The sequence below is a fragment of the Amphiprion ocellaris genome, chromosome 18 (assembly GCF_022539595.1).
Source record: "Amphiprion ocellaris isolate individual 3 ecotype Okinawa chromosome 18, ASM2253959v1, whole genome shotgun sequence".
Lineage (NCBI taxonomy): Eukaryota > Metazoa > Chordata > Actinopteri > Pomacentridae > Amphiprion > Amphiprion ocellaris.
In genome coordinates this window covers 10,111,196-10,138,171 of record NC_072783.1, presented here as the reverse complement: position 1 = coordinate 10,138,171, position 26,976 = coordinate 10,111,196, and the positions used below count along the sequence as shown (strand labels likewise).

Sequence of the window (26,976 nt, the reverse complement as noted above, 5' to 3'; positions counted from 1 at the left end):
GCAGCAACTAACACAGGTGTTCAGCGGTAAGTTAGCCACCTGTGTTGATTAGCCCGCTAGCTAACTTAGCCGCTTAGCTAGCTAACGCGTCCGGACCAACTGCTCAAACACGACAAAAACACAACTCTTCACAAGTCGCTGACTTAACGTACAACAAAACAACGCTACAGTTTAGAAGTATTTATCTTCTTACCGTGATTTACTCCAAAAACAAGATCAACAGCAGCCAGAGATGCTACCAGACGTGCTGACTACAGATATCCATAGACTAGATCCGCTAGCGCGCTGTCTTCTATATGAATCTATGGTCTGACCAATCACTGCTCTCTGGCTCTCAGCCAGTCTGACCAATCACTGCTCTCTGGCTCCGCCCTCTGAGAATCTTGTTGTCGTTTGGCTCCACACTGGCTGATGACCACTTCCGGTCTCAGAAAAAACGGACTTTTTTTCGTTTCTGTCTCTTACTGATTTTCTTTTTTTGTTATTCTAAATATAAAATGAAAATCAAAGCATTTTTAAAATTTCGTGCATCCCTTTTGATCATGAAAAGGAAAAACGCCTTGTATTTCAATTTTAATTTTTGTATTTTAAAACGAAAATCAAATAACCACTCGTTTTTTGTTTTTCAATACCCGTTTCAGAACGGAAAATCCAATTACCAGATAAATACACGGATTGATTACGGACCTTTTTGCCGTAAGACTTTTTTTTTTTTTTTGGACACAGCAGCTCAAGCAAGTTGGTGAATTACTCCTTAAATCATTGTTAAAAACTGTTCTTTTAGAAAATTGAGCTAGCAGACAGTAAAGTTAGTTTCTGCTGTTAAATGTTGAGTCATCGATCGACTCTCAGGTTTAAAATGTTAGTTGATCAGTGATGTTGTATCTTTAATGTACAAACTGATGCAGCTTCAGTCATTAAGTGTTGAGATAAACTCCATTAACTGGCCACATGAGAGCAGCTCTCAGGAGGAAAAACTCCCAAAGCTTCCTGTTTTTATCTTAGATTGATTAAATATGAACAAAAAGAGCAAAAGGCCACCAAGAAACAAACTGTTTTCCTGCTGCAGCTTCCAAAATCCCTGAAAGAGGGAAAAAAAATGAGGGTTTAAACCTCCTTTACGCTGTTTTCCAGGAACTCATGCTCAGAAGTGAATCTTTTTCTTTCTTCTCAGCTCAGTCTTTGAACAGTTTGTGTTTCTGAGTTCTTCCTCCTGAGATTCGTCCTCTTCTGCACAGTGAAGCTTCAGTTAATCGTCTGAGCCTCACTCATAATGTTGTGAAAGTGAAAGTACTTTGTCACGTCTAACATCTGCTAGAAACACCATTAAAGCTGTATGGAATTGTGAAGTGCTTTGGTTACAAGTGCTACCTGAATGTGCATTAAACACGTCTGTAAAGGTGTGATAACTGTAGGCGTCTAATCCCAAATGAGAATTTTACGACACAGAAGCTTGTCAGACATAAAATTAAAAACACTTTGAGCATGGATTTGTGTTTATACCACAAGAAGTTGTAATATTTTTAGGTTTCAGTTGCAATGTTGTGAAAGAATTGTATTATGTGTATGTCTGTTATTAGGAAATATTTTAGGGAGGAAAAGTTGGGAATAAAGCTTTCAAGATGTAATTTCCTTATTATAAAGCTAATAATGCCCATTTTCATTACGAAAATGTAAATTTACGGTTAAAAAAAGCCTTATTTTGAGACTGAAGTTGTTATGAGAAAATGTGAGCAGTTTACATTTTAAACTGGGAAAGAAACTAAATTAAAGCAGTTATGTGATTTCTGAGACATTTTAGCTTCATAACTGTAAAAATAATATTAAAGCAGTCGTAGTTTTCTGTGCACTGAGCCTTTAATCAGCCGTTCAAAGTTCTGCTGGTTATCAGTGATTAGTTTGAAACTTTTATTCCACGTTAACAGCAAAAACACAGAGTCAGGAACGGTATAAAATGCTTTATTTGTTGAAATGCAGAAGCAAAGTAGAAGTTCGTCGCTGTTACACTTTAGTATTAAAAATAATTTAAATATATTACAAATCTTCAGCTTAATTTTTGAGTAGCTCTACAGAAGGAGACGGACCGATGGGCAGTGGCAATTAATATTCTTTTTTAAATTAACACCAATTAAAAAATCATGTCGGGAGCCTTTTAAAGAAAACTATCAAAATGATTCATGAGCGTTCTGTCCGTCAGAGTTCCTGTTAAAACTGAGCAGCTTTAATGAAGAACTCTCAGCTCGTTCTTCCTTTTAATCGTCTCGATTAGCTCGTATGACATCCAGTGTCATCAGCTGCTAATAATTCACTCTTTAACATTCGATTGTTCAAATCACAGAACGTCTACGATCCGTTACTCAGAAGGTCTCTAATGAAACAGAGCTGATGAGAACTGAGGCTGATGTTTATGTTTTTACCTCTTTGTGCTGCAGATCTGCTTTCATGCATTTTCACCTCTGCATTCGTCGACATGCATCAGAGTTTAACATGAAGTCTTGTGCTTGTGAAGCTGCAGAAGTCAGTCCGTTTGTCGTCTTTTCACAGGGAGATGTCCGAGGAAACCTGCAGCTGCTGGCCTGGTTTCCATTTGGCGCTTCGTCGGCCGGCGTCCGTCCGTCTGTACGGCTGATTCCTTAAATCTGAGGAGGAGGAAAAGACGCTTTGGATCATCTGATGTAAGTTTTAGCTCTAATGTCCTTTCATTTTTGTCCTCTGTGTTTATTCACAGAACCAACAAACCTACAGACCAGAACTTAATATTAATGCTAAAGGCCACTTTGTATGATAATGAATGAATGAAAAATCATTTCATGTTTTGTTTCTCAGTGACATTTTACAGGCAGTTATACACATAGTTAATATTAATGTGACTTTATTTGTATAGCAGCATTTATACACTTACACCTGTTGGTGACAAATGAATAAAGAAACAAAATACAGATAAAAGATAATGGCAAAGAGAGCAATTTAAACTAATAAAATATTGACTCTAAAGCTGTTTAATCAAAAGCTGGGTTAAAAATCCAGGTAGATGTTGTGATATTAATGCCAGCTGAAGCTTAAACCACGCTGGCAGCAGAGCAGTAAATGTGTGTGTTGTTCTCAGAGGCCTCAACAAGCTATCAGCAGAATTGTGTCATTTACACTGAAGGACTTGTTGTACAAAATACCACCAGCTCTATTTATCCTCTGTGAAGGCAGCAGACAGTTTCAAATGTGTCAGAAAATGGCTGAAACCTCTGGAGGAAAGTCACGAGGCTTAAATCCAGTAAACAGAATATTCTTCAAGGGCAAATCGAGTTAAATTCACGTGTGAGGAGGCAGTGAAACTCCTGCTACTGACGACATGCTCAGCTCTAGAACATCAGCACGTTTTCATTGTTATCTTCTCTATTGTTGTTTACTGCACTGATTTAGTCGGTTTGCTTATAACCAGACATCTTTGTGTTTAAATATCTTGAATAACCTCGACTCTCCCTTTATGCAGCATCTCCTCCTGTTCAGAAAATACGACGAACAGCACAGAGAAGGAGAAAGCAGCACGGAGGGATTTTAAGACGTCACCTCGTCGCTGAAGACGGAGTCGCAGAAGAGACGAGACGAGCGTTTGGCAGAACGAGCCGTGAAGGGCACAGATTTAAGAGCTGAAGACACCAGAGAGGACGGGAAGAGAGGAGGGACAAACAAGATCAGAAACAAGAGAGAGAAACAAGTGAAGGTTGCAATAAAAGAGCTGAAAACAGGAGGAATCGTTAGCAAACACAGGAGATTAAATTCAGCTGGAACAGGAAAAAGCAGTAAAGCAGAATAAGAGACTGGATTGAGGAGAAATAAATGATTACAACAGTTTACTTAATTTCTCTCTTTAACTTAATATTATTATTGGAAGAGTGAGATGAGTAGATTCATGGTGTGTCATGCCTCTTTATCTCATACACAGCTGAAGTCAGAAGGTAGTTAGCTTAGCTTAGCCTAAAGGCTGTAAACAGAGGGAAACTGCTAGCCTAAATCTGTCCCAACTGAAGCAATAAACCTTCTATCACCTGTAAAGCCTAATTATCATCCTAACACAAACAGAACTGTAAGAGCAACTATTTGTGGATTTACAGGGAAATTATTTAGTGCACTGTAGTCTTATTTAGCCCTTAGATGCATGAGTGGGTCAAATATTACCCGGTGAGGTTCTATATATATTTTTGATATCATTCAATTAAAATTTTTAAGTTAGCTTAAAAGAAATTGTAATATTTGTATTACTACCCCAAGCTCTAGATCACTGATAATATCATACAAGAGGTGATGCACAAACTTGGAGGGACAGAGAGCAGCAACAGCTGGAGGAAAAGAGTTGAAAAATGTCAACAAAATGGATGTTGACATTTCTCCATCGCTGTTCTTTGTAATACTCTTCTTTTTCAATCATCAAAATGTTCAAAATCTGTTCTTAAGCGAAAAATAAACATGTTTAAAACATGAAATCATTCTTGTGTGGACAAAAACATAATACAAATGATTATTCTTAACCCAAATGGCAAAAAATGGCATAAAAACACATTGGTTCTTGTACGGGTCATTTTTGAGCCACTTATGGAAGAGTGTAGGGTCCAATCACTGGAGTATCTAAGGGTTAAATGGAAGTGCAATAATAAACTGAAAGCAAAACTTGATTTACAGATAACAAATGGGATGAAAAACATGGTCTTAGTTAAGGCTAGCTACAGTTATCTCAGCAGCTAGCTTTCACTGATTTTAGTTGTGTTGTTAGCACTTTAATGACTTAAGTTTAATAGCTAATGGTCTTTTTCTGACTTAATGTGTATCGTTAGTGTAGTCAGTCATCTTTATCTGATTTTAGTTGTGTTGTTAGCGCTTTCTATTTATTCAATTTAATTAAATTAGCTCTACTTTGTAGTGGTTGTAATTATTAAATATCGTATTTTAAAAACTTAAAAAAAATAATATTTTCACTGCTGTATCTTGAGGTCAAATAGCCATTTTCTTTGGCTCTACAGTTTCTTAAATGCAGAATGTCTGTATTTCCACACACTGTATTATATTGTTGGAACTCTGATTGATAGAGCTGGTCAAAGATGTAATAGAGTGCATGACACAGGTGTGCTTATGTGTAGGAATACAGAAATTCTTTGGTTGATAAAATGTAGTGCCAAGTGGTGAAATATTCTAAACATAGAGATTTCTGTCTTTATTAGGTAGTTAAAATATGTTTTATTACTTACTGTCATTCACTAAGGTAATACACAGACTTACACTACCATCCAAATGTTTGGGGTCACTTAGAAATGCCCTTATTGTTGAAAGAAAAGCATTTTTTTTCAATGAAGATAACATTAAATGAACGATAAATCCAGTCTCAACTTTGTTAATGTGGTAAATGACTATTCTAGCTGGAAACAGCTGATTTTTAATGGAATATCTCCATAGGGTTACAGAGGAACATTTCCAGCAACCATCACTCCTGTGTTCTAATGCTACATTGTGTTAGCTAATGGTGTTGAAAGGCTCATTGATGATTAGAAAACCCTTGTACAGTTATGTTAGCACATGAATAAAAGTGAGAACGGTGGTGTATATACCTTCAGAAACCAAACTATCCTTTAAGATGCAGATCTGATGTGATTCTCGGCGTTTCCTACCTGTAATAATGTCCTCGATGGCTCCGTCCTTTCCCTCCCTCACCAGAGGAGAAACCTGCCTCTTCTTCAGCTCAGCTATCAGATCCATCTGAGGCAGTTTGGACGTCACAGGAGCCTGAAACAACAAATCCAATCACGTCAGCAGCTGAATCCAACTTTCCTCTCCTTATGAGTCACAGCCAAGTCGGTTTTATTTATACAAACAGAAAATTAAACCTCACTGAGCTGCCTCAAAGTGTTACAATCTGTGCAGCTCACAAAGACGTCAGATGGGAAAAAAAAAAAACCATGAGCAGTCAGCTTGTAAACGAATCTCCTGCTGAGCTAAAATTATTTGTTGCAGCCTCAGTCACTGTGTGTGTTAGTATTAGTGTGAGTCAGTTTACATGAAGGAAAAACTTCAGCTGCTGCATCCACTTTGTAGCGTCACTTGTAGCTGCTATTTAGTCAAACAGAAACAGACTTTTCTGCTCAAATATGTCATCAGTAACAAGAAGTAGAAGGAATATTTAACTAAACATGCCTCTTTTTTCTTTTTATATTATTTATTATTACTATGAAGTTCTTCAGAGCAACCTGTCTTTATCATAAATACCTGTATGACCAATTCTGCCTGGTTTTATGCTGCTGTCCTATTGTCTAGAAACCTCAATTTGGATGTGAAAACAGGCAAATTATAAATTTAACATCTAAACTGTCTGCTTTATTGACCACTTCAACAAAATAATCGTCCATTTGCTTCAATCCGGTCTGATATATTATAGGTGCTGCAACATTGAAGTCCTCCCAGATCTCAGCAGCTACTTTGGTGAGAACAATATTATTGTAACTGATAGAAAGTGCAGAAACTACAATAATTATCCTTGAGACAAAACATTGTGACTGCTTATTATTCTGTCAGTTGAGGTCTGAACTCTACAGGAGCCCTGGAGGAACACTGTGGGCTGATTTTTAAAAGATAACAATGTTTTAAAACATGAGCCCTGTTTTCCATCTTTTAGACTCTAAATGATTAATAGGGACAACAATGTTTGAAATTGCTCCAATACTGAGTGAGAATGTAAAATGTCTGTCATGTAATCCCACAGGACAGTTGTTCACGCATCATCAACCCCCAGTTTCCTAAAGTCTGTTGTTGTTCTGCCTCCATTCTCCAAATCTCGTTTTCTGTTTGATTCTGTTCCTTGTCTGGGGGCTCCGATAAATATGGCCGACCATCAAACCTAAATATCCGACTCTTTGAGCTGCTGAGTTTCCTGAGAGCAGCCTGACATGTAAACAAACTGGTGTATTAGCAGACACCTACAGTCAGTCCGGAAATATTTGGACATTGAGACAATTTTCATCATTTCAGCTCTGTACACCACCACAATGGATTTATTTTATTTAATTATTTTATTTAACCTTTATTTTACCTGGTAAGTTAGTTGACAACTGGTTCTCATTTTCAATAACGACCTGGCAAATTTCATTTGAAATGAAACAACCAAGATGTGCTTTACGTGCAGACTTTCAGCTTTAATTTGAGGGTATTTATATCCAAATCAGGTGAACGGTGGAGGAATTACAACACAGTTTAGTCATTCCCTCCACCTTTTTAAGGCCCCAAAAGTAATTGGACAAACAAATGAATCATAATTAGTAAGTATAAACCAAATTGTCACTTTTAACATTTGGTTTATAAATATTTTGCAGTCAATGACAGCCTGAAGTCTGGAACCTACAGATGTCACCAGACGCTGGGTTTGGTCCCTGGTGATGCTCTAGACCAGCGGTGTCAAACATACGGCCCGCGGGCCAAAAGCGCCCTGCCAGAGGGTCCAATACAGCCACTGGGATGACTTTGCAAAATGTGAAAATCATAGAGAAGAAATTAACTGTAAATTTAAAATAATTTCTAGATCTTATCAAGTTGTTTTGATCATAAAGTAAAATACTAGATCATTCAGTTCCACAAACCTGTGACTACATGTTTTGTTTCTTTCTAGAAACACTGTGATCTGTAAGTTGTGATGTGTAAATGATAAACTGAGACATATTGAAATTATGCTTACATTTCTTAAGAAATTTCAGGTTGTTCATGTTTTGTAAAAAGATAGTTCATTAAATATGAACGTTGTCAGAATGTACTTTTTGCACTAAAACAAAGGAAACAGTTGGAGGTGTTATTTGTAGGTTATTATGCTGTGATTTTACTGATCCAGATCACTGAAGATCAAATGGCTGTGTGTGGCCCCTGAACTAAAATGAGTTGGACACTCCTGCTCTAGACAGCAGCTGAGCATCTAACTCAACAGCTAATTTACTTTTAGTGCCTTAAAAAGGTGGAGGGTACATCTAAAATGTGTTGTAATTCCTCCACCGTTCACCTGATTTGGATGTAAACACCTTCAAATTAAAGCTGAAACTCTGCACTTAAAGCACATTTTGATTGATTCATTTCAAATCCATATGCCGAAATGCTGAAAATTGTGCCAATGTCCAAATATTTATGGAGATGATTGTATGTTGAGTTTCTAGTGTTGAGGAGGTGGCTCTACAGGGTAACTGATGCAGCTAACCTGCTCTGGAGGAGGTTTTATTCAGAGTTTGAGATTTAAATCAACAGGAAGAAGCATCTCCCTTTCACTAATTAATATTATTTCTAAACGATACAGATTCTCAGCAAATGTTTTATCTGCAAACCTGTTGTGCTGCACTTCAGTAATTTCACTGAAGGAACCTGTCGTTACAGTATCTCTCACTGTATGCATCGTTTTGTTACAGAAGCTCAAATAATTTAGTGATGCAGAAACCACATAAATCAGTTTTTATCTTTGGTCCTGATTTAGTGCCAAGCCTGTTTTACACGTCTGAAACTGCAGCTAATGGAACATAATCTAGAAAATGTATTAGTTTATTGGTATTTATGACAGAGAATGATCAGTGAATAACATTAACTTCACTTTAATTTGCCCAAAACACTTACTAGTGTTAGCAATACTGGAAAAAATGTTGCCTCTACGTGTTATAGCTTTATTATTCTTTGACTTTTCTTATTCTTTAACTTTGATTTATTGGGTTTCCGTTTAAAATTTGTGAGGTGTGCTGAGATTACATATATTTTGAATTGGTACTATATGAATAAAATTGAATTACAATGCTTATATTTTTAATTAGTTTTTACACTTGTCTCTGTAAACACTGCCTGCAGTTCAGGCGAGAGGTCAGTCAAGGAAGGCAGAGTTTATTTTGGGTACATTTTTAAATGAGACGCGTTGAATAAATTGACTTTGAAATATTCAGATTTTGATCTTAGAATTACTTGTTAATGCCAATGATGCTGAAAGTCATATATGATTAGTTCAAGGAGTGTCAGAAAGTTGAAAATATTAAGATTTTTTTCTTGTTTTTACAGTTTTTTGCTCCACAAAACGGTGTAATTTTGACGATTTGGGTTTAGAGGGTTAAAATATTCTGAAGGTAATCTACGATATTTTCTTCATCTGTGAATGTTCTCTATATTTTGACTCTTCTTTGTTAGTAGCTACTGTGGAAGAAGAGTTCAAGCTAATTTATTTAGTATTCCTGCTCTGGCTGCTTTATTTTAAAGTGGAGACTAAAACTATGAAGTTACCTTGTTCCCTGTGACTTCAGCTTTAGGAGGAGTTGATGGAGTTTCACAGTTCAGGACGTGTTTCTTCCTCTGATCGTTGTCCTGCTCGGCTTGCTATCAGAGAAGAACCCATTAAAAGTATTAAGGTCACATAAAAAGCTCTAACTGATATCTGCAGATTAACTGTCACAGCGTTTATCTGACCTTGTACGCTTTGATGAACCTGACGAAAACGGGGAAGAACATGGAGGGAGGCGTCGTTTTAGAGTTCTCTCCAAAATACTCCACCACTGAGTCGTAAACGTCCTGCAACAGCGACAACAAATTCATCTCACGACCTCCAGAAACTACCGCTGGGTTTATCCGGCTAATTAAAGCTGCTGACCTGAGCCGTCTTTCCGTCGGCTGTGAGCGAGTTCAGCAGCTCGGTGTTGCTGCTGATGAACCTCTGCAGAACCGGATTCTCTTTTTCCACGGAAAACTCCCTCCTGGTCACCTCCATGCCCCGATCCAGAGCTCGGATGTCCTGCAGGATGCTGTCGACGGAAACTACAAGACACAAAACAAGAGGTCGGTGTCGTTTAAAAGGTAAGCTGGGCCTTTGACATTCTCACCATTTAAAGGTAATTAAATTATACCGTGTTAAGGCTAATTAGAGGTCACACTGGGGGAACAAGGTGAAAGGAAAGATAACCTGAAGGAATAAAGTGATCCTCCTCATTCATATTTAATTCTACTTTTATTCTGTATTCATCAAAATGTTTTTTTAACTTTATTTCATGGTTCATCTTATACTCTTTTACTACTGTTATTATAATTTTTAGCCTTGTGTTTATGGTTTTACGCTCTATTTTCTTTTATTGTGCTTGTTTTTTCCCTTACTTTTATTGTTTTATCTGGTGTTGTACTCATTTGTTTTGACATCTTTTACCATTTGTGGACAAACCAGCCTTCTGTTGTTCAATCATCTTCCTGACTCTCCTTCTTTTCTTACAGTTTTTCTCAATTGATAAGACACTAAATTCCATTCACTGCATACAGCCACCAACTGACTGCACACATTTCTCAAAAACAGGACACTGCTGTCTAAATTTTGGACACTATTCATAGTTTGCACACAGTTTCCAAAACTCTTGCACTCTTTTTGAAAAAGACTGAAAATGTTTTTTGCTCATTTGAACACACTTTTAACTCATAGCACACATTTTTCAAAAAGTGAACACTAGGAAGCAGAATTGGGGCACTGTTCCATCACTGCTGTCACAATTAAGACACAACAGGTCAAAACTGAAAACACTTTAACCAATGAACTGCACACTATAAAACCTGCTGGGAAGCAGAATTAGCTGTTCAGAATGCAATCTGTTGGTAAGGTCAGCAGATGGTAACGATGGTGCCTAAAGTAAATGGTTTCAGGTTTACTTTACATGTATGTAAATGTTGTCTGTCACTTCAGTGACATGTCTATACTGGAACAATACAAGCAGTCAGAAATGTTCTGAGAATACTGTAAAAAAAAAAAAAAATCTAATGCATAATTCTGCTTCACAAGTGCTAGTAGAATTACAGAAAGTGTACATGACTGACCTTTTCTCTGTTTTGTGTGTGTTTGTTCCATAGAGTTTTTCAGTTGGATTCAGATGATACACATGAATACATCTGGGACAATGTTAACTTTCATAGAGGACTATTGATTTGGGAATGTTTCAATATGAACCCTCAAGTTATCATGGTTTTTCTGCCGCCATATTCTCCCTTTCTGAATCCTATAGAAGAATTCTTCTCTACATGGAGGTGGAAGGTATATGAGCAGCAGCCATACTTTGGGAAATCTCTTCAATCAGTGGTCTTGTCATGTGGTGATGTTTCTGTTGATGCATGTCAGGGATGGATCAGACACACTAGGTCTTTCTTTCCAGAGAAAACATAGCTTGTGATGTTGATGAGGTCCTGTGGTCTGACCAGGCTGAAAGAATTGATGCAGACGTGGTGTAAATATCTACATACTGTGCTGTGTACAATACAGTTCTGTATTTTTTGTCTAACATTATTTTTATTTTATAATGTACAGTCAGGCACTGCAATGACCCCCTCTGAGTCATTTATAGGATACATTTGTGTTTAAGTTGTCATTTTTGAGGACTGTATCATTTTTTATACTTCATGTGAAAACACAGTGAGAGAAGAGTGTTTTGCATTTAGCAGTGTCCTAGTTTTGCTTCGTGTGTCTTAATTTTGAAAACAAAGTTCAGATTTTGACAATAAAGTGCGCTTTTGACACAAGTGTGCAGTGCTTTGTGAATTGTGTCCTAATAAAGAAAATAGGGTGCAGTGTGTTGGGAAATGTGTGCTATTTTTCAGGAACAGTGTCTTATCAATTGAGAAAAACTGTAATTTGCCTCGTTTGTAGCACTTTGTCTTTAAAAGGTGCTATATAAATAAAGATATTATTATTATTATATTCAATATTGTCTTGGCTGACATACTTTCATTTAAAAATCATCCCCAGTAGCCAATAAATACCAACATGACCTTAATCACAAAATTTTTTTGCTGTAAAAACAAGATTTTTAGACACATATGAATCTAATATGTGAGAAAACTCATTTTATTTTCCTCTAAATGGGACCGTAATTTACTAAATAAACATCATTCTGTACTAAAAGAGGCTTGAAATTAGCGATTGAGATCATAGACTCATGAGGGATGTATTTACTGAATGAGAATTTGGTTCATTTTCTAATAGACTTCTATACAGTTTTCAACCAGAGGAGTCGCCCCCTGCTGGCTGCTAGAAAGAACTCAGCTTTAAGTTTTCACTTTTCAAATCTGTAGGCTGCATCCATATTTTATCAACAGTTTGTGGTCTCAGATGACAAAAGTCTTATAATCTGCACTAAAACATTTACAGAATTAGAGTTCAATCTTCATTGAAGTGTTTAAATCCACCTGTAAACTGTTGAATTGTCTCCTGCTCTACTGTATTGTGTTCTTACCGAGCGCCGCTTTATCCAGGAAGTGCAGCTCCGTGTAGAAAGACTGCAGCTCCGGATATTTGTCCTGGATGATGTTTACAATAAAGTGCAGCAAAGTCTGTCTGCGGTCCGTTGATTTAGTGTCCAACAGCTTGGAGGAAACGGTAAAAAATAAAAGTCTGACATTAGATTGATGATAGCAGGCCACACAGAAGATTATTGGATCATCTATAGAAACAGAAACCGAGCTGAGTTCACTCACCAAATCTAAACTCTGCAGTCTGAAGCCGTACGCTGCTCCTCGCTTGCTGCTGTTCATGTAGTTTCCAAATGCCAAGATGATCTTTACATTAGAAACAAGAGTCAGAAATTCAGAAAGGTCACGTTTACGTTCATGCTCTTATTTCAAACTGAAGAAAGATTGGATAGAACATCAGAAAAGAATGCACTAATAAACAAAAACATTAATTAAAATCTTCTGTGTAAACGGTGCCTTGGTGTTAGATCCTGATCATTTATAATTACAGCTAATCAACTAGAAAAGCACTCAGAGAGCGCAGTACTCCGCCAATTCTGCTCATTCCCCCATATAGCACTGTCAGAAATGCAGCTTTTTTTGTAGAAATACATTTGTTTTATTAGTTATTGATGATCAGAAATCACAGGGGGGAAATTTAATATAGATGTACCCACAAACAAAATGACCCTGCGCAGAGCACAGGCGTGTGTTATGCATATGTACGTTATGTATGGATACCGAATCACGTGACCTAAATATGTAGCAGGTGGCGGGAATTGATGGGACTCAGAAACACCCCCACAATTTAATCAATTGTTCCTCGTATCATTTCATACAGACAAGCCCACAGCGGTGGATTTGTAGTAGGATCACAATCATGTGATCATCAGCAGGCAGCTGACGTAGTGTTCACTTGTCGTCATGGTTACAGTGACGCCGTGCCGCTGTCTGGCAATGATACAGAAATCTTTAACAAGTCTGTGGATCCAGACTATAAGCCGCATCACTGCCAAAACCTAATGAGGTGGTCCTTGTGTCATTTCTGACTTTCCCTGAAAGTTTCATCCAAATCCATTAGTCTGTTTTGAGTAATGTTGCTAACACAGACAGACAGACAGGCAGACTAGAATAGAATAGAATAGAATAGAATAGAATATGCTTTATTGTCATTCTACAGCGTATAACGAAATTGGAAAGCTTCTCCTTTTCAGTGCAAGAAATCTTAAAAAATAGAGCAAAAAGAGTCTATTTACAAATATACATATAAATAACAGTGTGAATATAAATAGCAAAGTGAATGAGGTAGTGGTGAATATTGCACATTTCACAGACGGATAAACCAACGCAGATGGTCACATAACTCCATCGCATTCTTTGGCGGAGTAATAAAATTCCTGCTTTTTTTCTTCTCTTTATAGACGCTCATATGGATCCTGCTGATGCTGCAGGTATTGAATAAACTCAGAGGAAAAACTCCTAAACAACTAGAAGCAACAAACTAAACTTCAGCTCCTTCATTATTGGTGAGTCTCATTAATCTGACTTGTCACAGATTCTGTCTTCATGGCAGTAAAGTTGAATTTGTGTGGATATTCCAGTTTCTAACAGACATGAAACTGAAGAACAAACTGAACAAGAAAGTTGTTTTTTGTGGCTTTGGCAGCTCCATGTGATGTTTTTAGATCAGTATTGGAGCTGAAATGTTTTAGAATCCCTCCTCAGATCACTTCATATGGCTTGTGCAACTTTTACATCAAAGCGAGCAGGACGTTCATCCAGATATCAGGCCTACACCTTTAGACGACGTTAACACAGAGTGCTGAGAGAGGTTTTAGAAATCGCACAGAACCACAGAAATAATAATATTTTAAAAAAGCACTAATTACCTCCAGGATTTTCTTCAGCTTGCTGGAGGATTTGAGCGACATCGAGGCGGCGATTATGGCGTTTAGTTGCTGTAAGAAACATGGCTGAGATCAATGGACAGTTACAATCTGCTGCAACAACTAATCCTACATAGTTCAGGGAATTATGTTCTTTTTCTTCTTTGCAGAGAATAAAATGAGAAGATTAATCCGACTTTTACAACTGCAGAGTAAAACAAACAGCCCTTGCTGCCTTTTTCAGGGCTGCATTTACTTTTATGAATTGTATTGTGTTGATTTTAGGAGTTTGTTTTATTTTGTTGCATTTTGAAGCACCTGCATTTTAAGGAAGTTCTCTACAAACATAGATTATTATTATTATCATATGAAGGTTTTTTAAATGCCTTTTTAAAGTCTTAAAGTGATCCCGTGATAGTTGTGTTTACACCCATTGATACAGCAGGAATACGAGGTGCTAACAGCTAACGTGGCTACTTTAAATGGTTTCAATTTGCTAAAATGCTTAAAAAATAAATAAATAAATAAATATGCTGCACTCAGAATTTAGTCCAAAGGTAACTCAGTGTCAGTATTCTATTTTATTCTTACCCATAGGTATAGATTTTAGAGGAGATCCAGGTGATTTGTCACCTACAACTCATTGTAAATGACTTTTGTGTTTTCTTTTACATAACATTTCTACTATAAATTGTTGCTTGAAAGTCTATTTGAAAGCAGGAAACTAAGTGTTTGATGCTTAAAATTTCCGGCTTAGTGTGTCGCCTTCCAAACAAAACCTTCACTCGTGTTTACATCCCAGAGATTAAGCGGTTCTGTGCAGCTCTGACAAAGCTCCTGCTGTAAACTGAGATACCAGCCGACCTTTTAATTCTCTTGCTTCTCTTTTTAAAACACAGTTCAGCTGATAAAACCTCCCTAACCCTCCGCTGGACTCACAGGCTGGATGAGCTGAACGCTCTCGGGGAAGTTTCCCATGAAGGTGAGCGTGTTGATGCGCTGCGACAGCCGAGGGATTTTGCTGAATCGGACCATGAAGCGGTCCTCCTCGCTGAGCTCGTCCAGGCTCCTGCCGTCGCACTCGTAGCTGTGGATCAGCTTCATCTCGTACTCGGTGGGGATGAAACGCTCCAGGAGCTCCAGGAAATCCAGACTCAGAGCTTTCTGGTTGTACCTGAGGGGATGACGTGAAAGTCTGTAAGTCTGCACCGTTCATCTTTCTGTTCTGTGGTCGTATTAGTAAGAACTTTAGATTGATCTCTTACGTCTCGATGGCGCAGCAGATATCTGAAGCTGCCATTCCTTCCTTGCGCAGGGTGATCGCCAGGTTCTTGGCCCTGTTGGGCTCCATTAGAGACACTTTACTGGGAGTCTTGTGGGCCATCTTCATCTTCAGGGTTCCCAGATCGACTGGTGTGGACTGAGCTTTGGTCTTAAACTGCTCCTCAAAGGCCGACATGTTCAGTTCCTAACGACAGATCAAGCACACAAGCAGAGATAATTAATCAGTGGTGTTGATTATGGTGAGAAATTACTAAAATAATTGTATGTCTTTAGGGAAATAAACTGTTATATTGAAGTCACTCTGATTTAATTTACTGTCTCTTTTACACAATTTACTGTAAATCCCCTGCATGTCAGATATAACATGTTCATGACAGAAAATTACTGTCTGTTTTTTTAACCCTCATCAGTACACCTGAGGTCCATGCAGACCCCAGGGGTATATAACTGGTCATATTTTTTTATTTACAAGTTGGATTTTTCAGTCCCTTTAGGTAGTTGCCATCACATAAACCAAAACGTCTTTGATTCCAACCAGGTTTGCAGTGTATATATAGAAAAATCATTTGTGGTACATGGGGACCCCAGCCAGACTGTGCATCTTTTATTTATGTATGTTTGTGTTATGTTGCTCTTGTGATGACTGCTTCAGTTGCATTGTGTTTCATTTCAATCCAGGAGTTATTGCACTAATATTGTAAGCAATACACTATAGTAATTATCAATAGTGATTTCATTGTTTCTTTCATATTTGTATCTAGAGATGACACACGTTTTAGGAAAACATACATTGAGAGGATATGGACAGGTACAGAAATGTGAAACAGATGAAATACTGCTGGGGTCCAGCTGGACCCCAAGTGTACGGATGAAGCAGGTGTTGCCATGTGAACTGATGAGGGTTAACTCTACTATAAACAGCCCTTGAGAATTTACATTAAATTAGGTTATTTTATTTTCTAAAAAATAAATGTGGCAAAGAATTGTTGGAGAGTCAGATGTTCTTAAAGTCCAAGAAAACTTTGTGTTTTTTTTAGCTTATTTTCAAGTTACCAGTAAGTGTTAGTAAGTTTCTTGCACAAATGCTCAAACTTTTTCTTCCAAATAATGGAGAAAAATGTATTTAATATATTTTTTATTACCTCATATTGACATGGTGTTATTTTCATGAGGAGAAAAGCAATAAATCAGCAGCCTTGCAGGATTGCTCCATATTTTTTGGTGGTGAAAGGAACCCACTGCCATTGAATGTGTTTTCACAGCTTTGAACTGTCCCAACCTAATGGAAACTGCCATGTCTGACTTATTTAATGTTTGCTTGGAAACACTGTGGCTGATTTATTTCATCTACACATAATGTGTAGATAGTTTTTTCCCTACAACCATTTGATTTTTTTAAAGAGTAGCTACTATTTTTCTCCGCCAAGATTTTCTCTTTTTATCTACAGGTCTAGAGATTTGATTAAAATTTGCTCCACATTTGGACGCAAACCCAGAAGAGGAAACAAAGTGATCGCACCTCTAAGACGTGTTCGTCGTCCAGTTCGTTGAAGATGGTTCCTGCCACCTGATTGGATTTCAGAGCCTGCCAATTGAACAGCGGCATCCGGTATTTGGTTTGAATCTGCTTCTTCTTCTTACAACCTGAAAGAAAAGTCAGAAAATGTTCAGATTCGGAGTTGGTTTCTTCCTGATTTCTGTGCCCGAAACAAAAACCCGTTACAGCATCAATACAGAACCTGACTGCTGTGTAAATCAGACATTAAAACTGTTAATCTTAAAATTTTGCCTTCCAAATAAACGTGATTTAAATTAACCCCCATGCTGTGACGATGGACTCACCTGAACTCACACATGTCCCATCTGCTGACAGCTGGGTCGTACCACCTGCAGGAGGCAGCGGGGGAGGTGGAGCCGCTGGAGGCGGAGGTGGAGGAGGAGGAGGAGGAGCTACAGCTGGGGCTGGAGGTGGAGGAGGTGGTGGAGGGGGAGCTGGAACCATCACTGGCTGTGAAGAAGCTTCAGGTCTGGACTCAGAGGAGGTTTGAGCTACTTCCTGGTTGTTTCCTGCATCAGGTTCATCTGCAGCTGAAGAACAACAACGCTGGGTCAGTCCATCTCAGGTCACCAGATTCTTAGAACATCCTGCTGAAAGATCTATGATCTGCTCAAAGGTTTATAGCAGAAAATATGGATATTTATTAAGGTATTTGTTTAAGTTTAGATGAATATATTAAGTACTTTCTGAGATTGTTTTTTTTTTTTAATTGCCCATCGACCCACTCAGCAGGTTTTTGAAACTGACTGAAATCTGAGGCTGTTTGAATGACAATATTTCAGAACTATGAAAGATAAAGAGCGTTTTATTTTTAATCATGTAATTAATTCAGGATCTACAAAATTGAACCATTTAATTCCAGAAATCTGTTCCACTAGGATCAGACTATGTACCAATAGTTTTGATTTTTGTGGTACAACTTGTTAAACATTCTCAATTAGTTATGAAAGATTGACTAAAATAACTTTTTTTTTCCATTTTTTTGTGAGCAAATATTTAGAATAAAAAGATTTCTAAATGTTTTTGTATTTTTGTGACATGCAGATATCATTCGTTTACTTCTGATTTTTAGGGAAAGTTAAGTTGAAGGACAGTTAAGGAAATCAGCAGTTTCAGAAACACTCAATAGTTTCCTCATTCTGATGTTAGATGTGAATATAAACTGAAGCTCCTGGTTCTTATCTGCAGGAGTTTATGCTGATCTGCTGCCACGATTGATCGGCTGATTGGATAATTGCAGGAATAAACAGGCGAGTTTTTGTGAAATCACACCCACTGTAAAATTTACTTCTGGTTCAATTAAATAAACTGATGATTATTTAGTCTATGAAGCTGCGTCGGCATGAATCAGAATTTTAGTTAATAAATTCTACTGTGAGAAATTAGACTCTTTGAATGCAGCTGATTAAAATTAATGTGCAAATCTTTTTTTTTTTTTGAGTTTTATATTTAATTTTCTGGTCAGGCAGTAAAAGAGGAGCATAAAACTTGTATTTTATATCACATTTGACCTTAATCTTTCTTTGTAAACCTAAACTTTAAACTCTACCTGGAGGACAAACAGTTTATTATTTATTCATACAGATGAATATGTGATGATGATGAATATTTATCCAGGACAAAAGCAGCTGTCAGTGTTTACTTCACTCACCTTTCTGCTGCTGCTGCACCACCTGGACGTGGAGGCGTCCGGAGGAGGACCTCTCCATCCGGACCAGACCCTGCTCCACCAGACCCTGGACCTGGACCTCCAGCTCCTTCAGGTTCTGGGTGGACCGGGCCTGGTCTCTCTCTCTCTCCTTGTCCCTCTCATGTTCCAGCTCTCGCTCTCGTTCTCGCTGCTGCAGCAGAGTCACCTGAGAACACGACTCACGGAGACTCCCCTAAAATACAGACGCAGGTGTTTTATAATGCAGTGGAAAAACTATTCTGGCAGCAAAATACTGGAATGCTGTAATGTTCAAATATCTGTAAGATAATGACAGTGTTAGCTGATTTAAATTCAGTCATAGATAATAATAATAGTAAACATTATAGATAATAATCTGCAATGTGAAGAAAAAATGACTCTTTCCCCTTTCTAATAATGGCCTTTAGACAGGCAGACACTGCAGGAGGTTAGATACTGTTTATTCTGATGTGACTAAGCAGACTAGTTCTCTCCATATTGGTCTGTAATCTAAATCTGACCTTCCACAATATACACTGCCTGGCCCAAAAAAAAAAGTCACCACCTGGATTTATCGCCACCTGGATTATCCAATGAAAGAACCTTCCATTGGATAATTACTGCAGTGATGAATACGTTTCAGAAGCAACAACTTATGTAACTCTAGCTGATGCAGTGAGGAGCTTCTCATTTCTTAAACAACCATGTTGGAAGACATATCCTGTGGTCATGGAAAGGATAGTAATCTGTTTCAGATAGGTCCAATTATTGGCCTGCATCAAGCAAAGAAAACAACTAATGAGATTTCTGAAACTACTAAAATCAGGTTAAGAACCGTCCAACACATTATTAGAACCTGAAGGATAGTGGTGAACCATCGTCTTCAAGGAGGAAATGTGGTCGGAACAAACTCTTGGATGATCGCAGGAAATCAACAGTAGAACTCACAGCTATGTTTAATAGTGAAAGTAAGAACATTTCCACACACAGTGTGAAGGGAACTCAAAGGATTGGGACTAAACAGCTGTAGCTATAAGAAAAACACTGATCAGTGAGGCTAATCAGAAAAAAAGGCTTCAGTTTGCTAGGTAGCATAGAGATTGGACTCTGGAGCAACAGAAGAAGGTCATGTGGTCTGATGAGTCCAGATTTACCCTGTTCCAGAGTGATGGGGGCATCAGGGTAAGAAGAGAGGCAGATGAAGAGATGCCCTCATCGTGGCTAGTGCCTGCAAGCCTGTGGGGGTTATGGTTATGATCTGGGGCTGGTCAGGTTCAGCAACGTTATGTTCCCAAAGAATGAGGTCAGCTGACTACCTGATGATACTGAATGACCAGGTCTTTCCATCAGTGGAGTTTTTCTTCCCTGATGACATGGACATGTTCCAAGATGATGCCAGGATTCATGGGGCTCATATTGTGAATGAGTGGATCAGGGAGCATGAGATGGATCGTCCTCCACAGAGTCCAGACCTCAGCCAAACAATCTTTGGGATGTTCTGGAGAAGACTTTACACAGCAGTCTGACTCTACCATAATCAATATAAGATCTTGGTAGAAAATTAATCCAACTCTGGACAGAAATAAATGCTATGACATTGCAGAAGCTTATTGAAGCGATGCCATGGCGAACATGTGTCATTCTCAGATTTAAACATGGTCCAATGAAATATTAGAGTGTGCAACTTTTTTATGGACGGGCAGTGTATAATCCAAAGATCAGAGAGAATCCTCAGAACTGATGCTTGCATGAACTGCTGCTCTGTCAGTGTCACTCCTCCTGATATATCAGTAAACATTACTGTCAACCTAAGTCATCTGAGTCTGCAGTGTGTCTCTACGTCTGCCTCGACATCGCTGAACTTCTGTGACGTGTGCAGTACTGTATTTCTAGAACTATGCATATTCTGGTTTACTTTTTATTTTTATACTGACATTCCTCAATTTTTTGCATTATCCCTTTTGCTGCTGTCACACTGCAAATATTCCCACTGTGCCTCATCTTTAGTAGAACACAATAATTTTACAGTCGCACTTTGTTAAAGAACAAATGTTTTCTTTTTTCCATTAATCCACAATCAACATGTAAATTAATAATGATCAATAAAGGTGATTAAACTTGTCATCTTGAATTCATAAAAACATTGAAAATCTGTAACACTTTATTATTGATTTACCATTTTTCAGTCCTTATTATGTTTTTTTTTTTTTTTTCAAATAATGGCAAATTATTTTATAAATTACAGCTGTCAGATAAATGTAGAGGCGTAAAAAGATCACTATGTTCCTCTGAATTGTGGTGAAATTTATTTTAAACGGCTTAAAATAGAAGTTTTTTAGTGGAACAGACTTTTATTCACAGGTTTATTTCAAGCTGTAAACTCATAGTTTTGAAAAAATAATTACATCTACATTCTTGTTTTATGATTTAAAATTCTAAACTATCAGTTTCAGCATTAAAATATCCAGAACTGATTAGACTCTGCTACATAAAAAGATGAAGAATGTCTTGTTTGTTGCTTTACAATCTGAAATAATCTGATTTTCTTTATGTTTGCGGCACCTGTACATTAAAAAAAGAGCTTTATAAGCTCATTAATATGCTAATTTATGCATCCAGGAACAACAAAATCTAATCACAACATCTCAGTATTAAAGTTTGAAGCTTCTGCTGTTTATCTTGAACCCTCGCGTTCACAAGAACAGTCAGCTTCCTCCTAATTAAGCTCATTAGCTCCATCATTGCAGCGATTTTTTTCCTACCAACACATTTATCTCTGCCCGCTGCACATCTGGTGTCAATTTGAACTTGTTACCGTGAAGTGCCAAAGAGTTAAAGCTGTTTATGGGGGAGCTGTTTTAGCTCATTGACATGCAGATTTATGCAGAAAGGTGCTTCATAATCTCATCACATCATCTCACACATAAGGAGAAGCTGCCATGTCACCATGGAGTTTCTATACACTCATAATGATGCACAAAACGCTGGAGCAAAGTACCGATGACAGTGCAAGTTAGAGCTTCATTTTTTCCCTTTTTACATAAATTCAAGAAAAAAAAAATGACTCTAAATTAGTTTTCTTTTTGAGAACATTCACCGTTCTGCAGAGATTAGAGCTGAATGTGAAAAACAGCAACAAAATAAAATACTACAGATGATTTAATCCCTTTATATGTTAAAAACACCAGAAGAAAAACACCAAATTATCAGATGCTGTGACTCAAGACTGTTCATTAACTGCTCTAAACATCATTAGATATTAACACAGAGAAACAGTCATACATGTGCAATAATCTGATGATGTGAAATGACTGATCAGTGTTTATGTGCGAATTAAATGTCTGTTTCTTTTTTTATTATTTCTCAACTGCATTCCAGGACACTGTAGGCCAGGGGTGTCAAACATGTGACCCGTGGGCCAAAACTGGCAATCCAGCCCGTGAGACGATTTTACAAAGTGTAAAAATTACAGAGAAGACATTAACTGTAAATAGTACATTTGTAAAACGCTTGTGTTGTTTGTCTATTTTTTTGTTATTTTGTTTGTCGTTTTTGTCATTTTTTGTCTTGTTTTTATTGTTTCTCTAATTTTTTTTGTCGCTTTGTAACTTTTTTATCAAATTTTTTGTCTTTTTGTTTTATTTCGTGTCGTTTGTCTCATTTTTTGGAATTTTGTTTCTCGCTTTTGTCGTTTTGTGTCTAATTTTTGTAATAGTGTCTTGTTTTTATTATTATTTGTCTTTTGTCTGACCTGTCGTTTGTCCCATGTTTTTGTTGTTTTGTTTCTTGTTTTTGTCATTTTGTGTTTCCCTTTTGTCTCACTTGTGTTTTTTTGTTATTTTTGTCATTTTGTGTTTCGCTTTATTCGTTGTTTTGTGTATCGTTGTCGTTTTGTGATTTTTGTCTCGCTTGTGTCATTTGTCTCATTTTCTTGTCGCTTCGTAGCTTTTTTGACAAATTTTTTGTCTCTTTGTTTTGATTCCTATCGTTTGTCTCATTTTGTTCCTCACTTTTCCTGTTTTGTGTCTCATTTTTGTAATATTTTGTCTTTTTTTGTTGTCTGACTTTTGTTGTTTTGGTCATAAAGTAAAATACTACATCATTCAGTTCCAGATAGCTGTGATTAAATGTTTTGTTCCTTTGTAGACACTCTGTAAGTTGTAATTTGTAAATGATAAACTGAGGCATAATGTTGTTGAAATAGAATTGATTTTTCGAAAGAATTTTCAGGTTGTTCATGTTGATTTGTAAAAATATAATTCCTTAAATGTGAACATTTTTGCACTAAAAGGGTAAATTTGGAGTTGTGGTTATTTATAGGTTATTATGCTGTGATTTTACCAGTCACTTGAAATGAAATTGGATTGAATGTGGCCCCTGAACTAACATGAGTTTGACACCCCTACTTTAGGTACGTTGGTCTTTTAGTTGTATTTCTTTCATATTTTATTTGTTTTTAAATTCTTTATCTCAGTCTTATAAACTTTTTGGTGACACCTACGGTAGGTTTGCAACTTCAATTTCATTGTTCATGTACAAAGACAAAGAAGACATTCTATTCTATTCTATTTATTATGCTATTCTATATTCATTTGTCCTGTTTTTCAGTTTTAGTCGACCGACACATCATTTGGGCTGTAAAAGTTCTATTATAAATGTAACTAAAATACAAAAACGCTGTCCTAGTTGACCCCAGTTTGTCCTAAATTCATTAACTCTTGCTGGAAGTCATTAAGCACCACAGAAGTCTTAGCTAAACCTCAAAAATGCTTGATTTTCATGACTTTAATGTATCTAAAGTGTGTATTATCCAGTAAATGGAATTGGATTGGGACTGTTTTGATTCAAGTGTTGTTCTCTACCTTCAGCAGCTCCACTTCTTTGGTGGTTTGAATGAGCTTCTTCTCCAACTCTGAAACTTTCTCCATCGCCTCCCTCTCGCTTTCCTGAAGTCTGGTGTTCAGCTGTGAGAACAGAATAAACTTTTCATGTTTGGAAGACGTTTTTACACAAAGAACTACAACTAGAGCAGCAGTGATGTTAAGAAAACATGATTTGGTGTTTAAAGGCTCTAACCTAAACTATGCACCAGAAATATTACGAGTTAAATCTTAATTTATTGCTCTTTAAGACAAATCACCTTTCAGATGACAATCTAAAGGGCAACCTAAACGTGCAATTTTTTTTTTCTGTAACTAAAATCATTTTAGAAAACAATTTAGCAGTTAAATAAAAATGTGAAATTTATCAGTCAGAGGCTACAGAGCTGCCACTGACAGCTTAGCTCAGCATAGCTACTCTGCTAAGCTAAGCTAAGCTAGTTAGCTTTAGCACCACTAGTTTATCTAGTTTCGCTCTTTGCTTATAGCAGCTTTTGGTATATGTAATTCAATTTGTTAAAAAAAATCTCAAAAGAAATAAAATCTGTAAAATAACAGTAAATTATTCAGGAAAAAAGTACATTAAAACAGTTTAAAACATTTCTTTAACATGTTCTTTTGTGCAGGATCAGACACAAGTATGATACATGACTAAAAAATAAACTAAGTCAGCTAAAATAAAACATGGATTAGAAAAGGAAGAGGTAATGCTAGTCATGGCACTGAGGCAGTACAGTAATAATGCACACAACATGATACTGAGACATGTAATGAGAAATAAAAACTCAACATCTCCAAGACTTAAACTGTTTTGTTTCAATGCAAGGAACAAGAAAAATGGTAAATTAAAGATGCCTCTGTTTTATTTCAGCCTACATGTTTCCTCATTAATGTGGCTGCTGTGTCGCTATGCTAACTCTGTAGCCTCCACCTCCATTGTAGAGATTTAGGGAAACAAAGAGTCGCATAAAACTGCATATATTATACTTATATTATACAAAAAAGTAGATTTTTACATGACCAATCATAAAATTTTGTTAAAAGGGGAACATAAAATTAGCTGTCTGATCTAAGAGGTTTGTTTATAGAGCTACAGTAGCCACAATAATGGGAAATATGTTGACATGAAGCAGAACTATGCTTTAACGTCGTCCGTTAGTCGGTATGTTTTGGTTTTGCTGAGCAAGTTTGTGTGTCTGCAGTAAATCCACCTGTGTGTTGTGTTCCTGCAGCTCCTCCATGTGTTCCAGCAGAGCATTCTTGGTTTCTGCATCCTCCAGTAAAGCTCCAACATCGAACACGTTGTCCAGGTAGGCCTGAATCTGCACCAGTAGCCTGTCGCTCTCCGTGAATTTCAGCTTCTACCCACAGGTAAGAACAGATTAGAAACAATGAAATCTAGACCCAGGGAGTCTAAACTCCATGATAAATTAAACATCTACAGGGTCGGTGGTTAAACCTGCCTCCAGGTAGTCGTCCAGCCCGTGTTGAGTGAACTCGTGCTGCAGATGAACTCTGAAGTTCATGTTTTCTACTGAGTGAACCACGATGTTGATGAACTGCATACAGGCCACCTGGTGGGAAAACAGAGGAAACACTGAACCTGTTTTACATGAAGCCTCATCTACAAGCTGAAGCTGCCAATATTATAATCAGAATAAAGAGAGGAGATAACATCCCTCCTGTTTCAGCCGCTTTAAACTGGCTCTTGGTATGTTTTAAGATTTAACTTTTTTTTAGACTTAAATTTAATTGTTTTTCAATTTGTTATCATAGAATAAACAAAGAACTTGTCAGTGAGGTTCCAACAATTGAGATTACATATTTACTGTGCCCAGTCAACTGTTCTGGTGGCGACTCTTTGTTGAGTCAAGATTTTACACAATTTCTTTGAGCCACAAATTTAAAAACCAGGATGAACTGTCATATTTTCAAGTTTCCAGTGGTCCATGAATTACTCATCTGTGTCATAACATTTCACTTTGTTGTAGAAATTAAACAAATCTAAGCTTTAAGTCAGGATATTTCACCAAAATCACTTTATTCTGCATCTCATGTAAAAAAAAAAAAAAAAAAAATGCTCAAAACAAACTGTTGGCAGTCTGTAAGAAACAAAGTGTTCAGCGCTCCTTAGCACAACTTTCAAGCTTTCGGCTGAACTGCAGGCTGTGTTTTTACAGAGCACACACAGAAGTATAGAAACAAATTAGAGAGACAGGAAAATAAAACAACCCGGATCAATAAAATAAATGCAGCACAGCTCAAGAAAAGTAAACAGAGGAGCAAGTAGTTGGAGATACATTCAGCACGGTGAAACGTTTTTCTACAAATGGTGAGCAGAGTAGAGAGAAAAAGTCTGGAGAGGCTGGAAACATGGAAATAGTTCAATATCTGTATTATGTGGAGACAAAACAACCACAAAGAGACATAAAATGACAACACACAAAATCAGACACAAATCAATAAAAAAAAGGCAGAAAATGAGACGCAAACAAGACACCAAGTGACAAAAGGCAGACAAAACTGTCCCAAAGAGACACAAAACGGCAAAAACAAGACAAAATGGAGACATTGAGAGGAAAGTCAAACATCCAGGATCAATAAAATTAATACAGCATGACCCAGAAACAGTGAACAGAGGAGCAAGTTGCTGGAGATACATTCAGCATGGTGAAACATCTTTGCAGAACTGATAGAAAAACTGAGGTTGGATACAAAACTAAGTGGTGAAATATCTATAGTATGTGGAGTCACTGTTTTTTTAGGCATTGATGACACCTGTGGACACTTGGTTTATTGTTTTTTTCCCAAATACTCAAATAAATTTAACTTTAGTTTTTTATTTTTTATTTTTATGACTTATAGAACTATAACTACTGCACAAAATAAGTTTCTGAGCCATGTTGGATCTATTTTGTTGATCCAGTCTGAGTTTGTGCCGTGAAAAACACAATAAATGCTGTTGTCTGTGCATATATGTGAACAGATCCTCACCATGAAGTCGATGTTGCTGTCTTCATTGCGAAAATACTCCATGAGCTTCTCGAACCTGCTTTTCTCTCCACAAACCTGAAAGACAACAACAGATGATTCAAACTAATGATCACAGAGCTGCTGTTTATTGTTTTTATGGCGTTTGGTGATGGACTGGTGAATGTAGATGAACTCCTCTAAGATCTGCTGCTGCTGATGGTTTACTGTAGTTTGCACACAGGGGGGCAGTATGTTCACACTGATGGTCTGGATTCTCAGCGAGTTTAATAAATGTGCTCCAGCAAACAGACGATCTAATTAAACAGCAGCCAGCTTGTTTGCAGAGAACAAGCAGAAGTAACAGTGTCTGCAATAAAACCGGAGTAATATCCTCCATGCAGGAACAAACAAGTGTTCTCCCTGAGCGCTGCCGTGTTTGTTGGGAGTGAAACTGAGAAAACGTGGTGACGGCGGTGTAGTTGTGTT

At 37.3% G+C, this 26,976-nt stretch overlaps 1 protein-coding gene across 5 annotated transcripts in view; it reads right to left on the bottom strand.

Annotated features, from left to right (window-relative positions):
* Nucleotides 1-1,938: 1,938 nt before the first annotated feature.
* fmnl1b (formin-like 1b) overlaps nucleotides 1,939-26,976 on the bottom strand; it is a 64,807-nt gene continuing 39,769 nt past the window's right edge. For 4 of the 5 annotated variants that reach the window (XM_055004853.1, XM_055004852.1, XM_055004851.1 and 1 more), the window contains 17 exons: nucleotides 26,512-26,586; nucleotides 24,981-25,091; nucleotides 24,729-24,878; nucleotides 23,500-23,601; nucleotides 18,620-18,851; nucleotides 17,253-17,498; nucleotides 16,930-17,054; nucleotides 15,392-15,594; nucleotides 15,066-15,300; nucleotides 14,130-14,198; nucleotides 12,487-12,567; nucleotides 12,246-12,375; nucleotides 9,635-9,798; nucleotides 9,454-9,555; nucleotides 9,271-9,363; nucleotides 5,655-5,769; nucleotides 1,939-2,639 (listed from right to left, as the gene is read on the bottom strand). In XM_055004853.1, the coding sequence (XP_054860828.1) occupies nucleotides 2,539-2,639; nucleotides 5,655-5,769; nucleotides 9,271-9,363; nucleotides 9,454-9,555; nucleotides 9,635-9,798; nucleotides 12,246-12,375; nucleotides 12,487-12,567; nucleotides 14,130-14,198; nucleotides 15,066-15,300; nucleotides 15,392-15,594; nucleotides 16,930-17,054; nucleotides 17,253-17,498; nucleotides 18,620-18,851; nucleotides 23,500-23,601; nucleotides 24,729-24,878; nucleotides 24,981-25,091; nucleotides 26,512-26,586 (2,334 nt within the window). In that variant the 3' untranslated portion in view covers nucleotides 1,939-2,538. Of the gene's footprint in view, nucleotides 2,640-3,564; nucleotides 3,645-5,654; nucleotides 5,770-9,270; nucleotides 9,364-9,453; nucleotides 9,556-9,634; nucleotides 9,799-12,245; nucleotides 12,376-12,486; nucleotides 12,568-14,129; nucleotides 14,199-15,065; nucleotides 15,301-15,391; nucleotides 15,595-16,929; nucleotides 17,055-17,252; nucleotides 17,499-18,619; nucleotides 18,852-23,499; nucleotides 23,602-24,728; nucleotides 24,879-24,980; nucleotides 25,092-26,511; nucleotides 26,587-26,976 lie in introns of all 5 variants that reach the window. The other variant, XM_055004854.1, reaches the window with a different exon arrangement.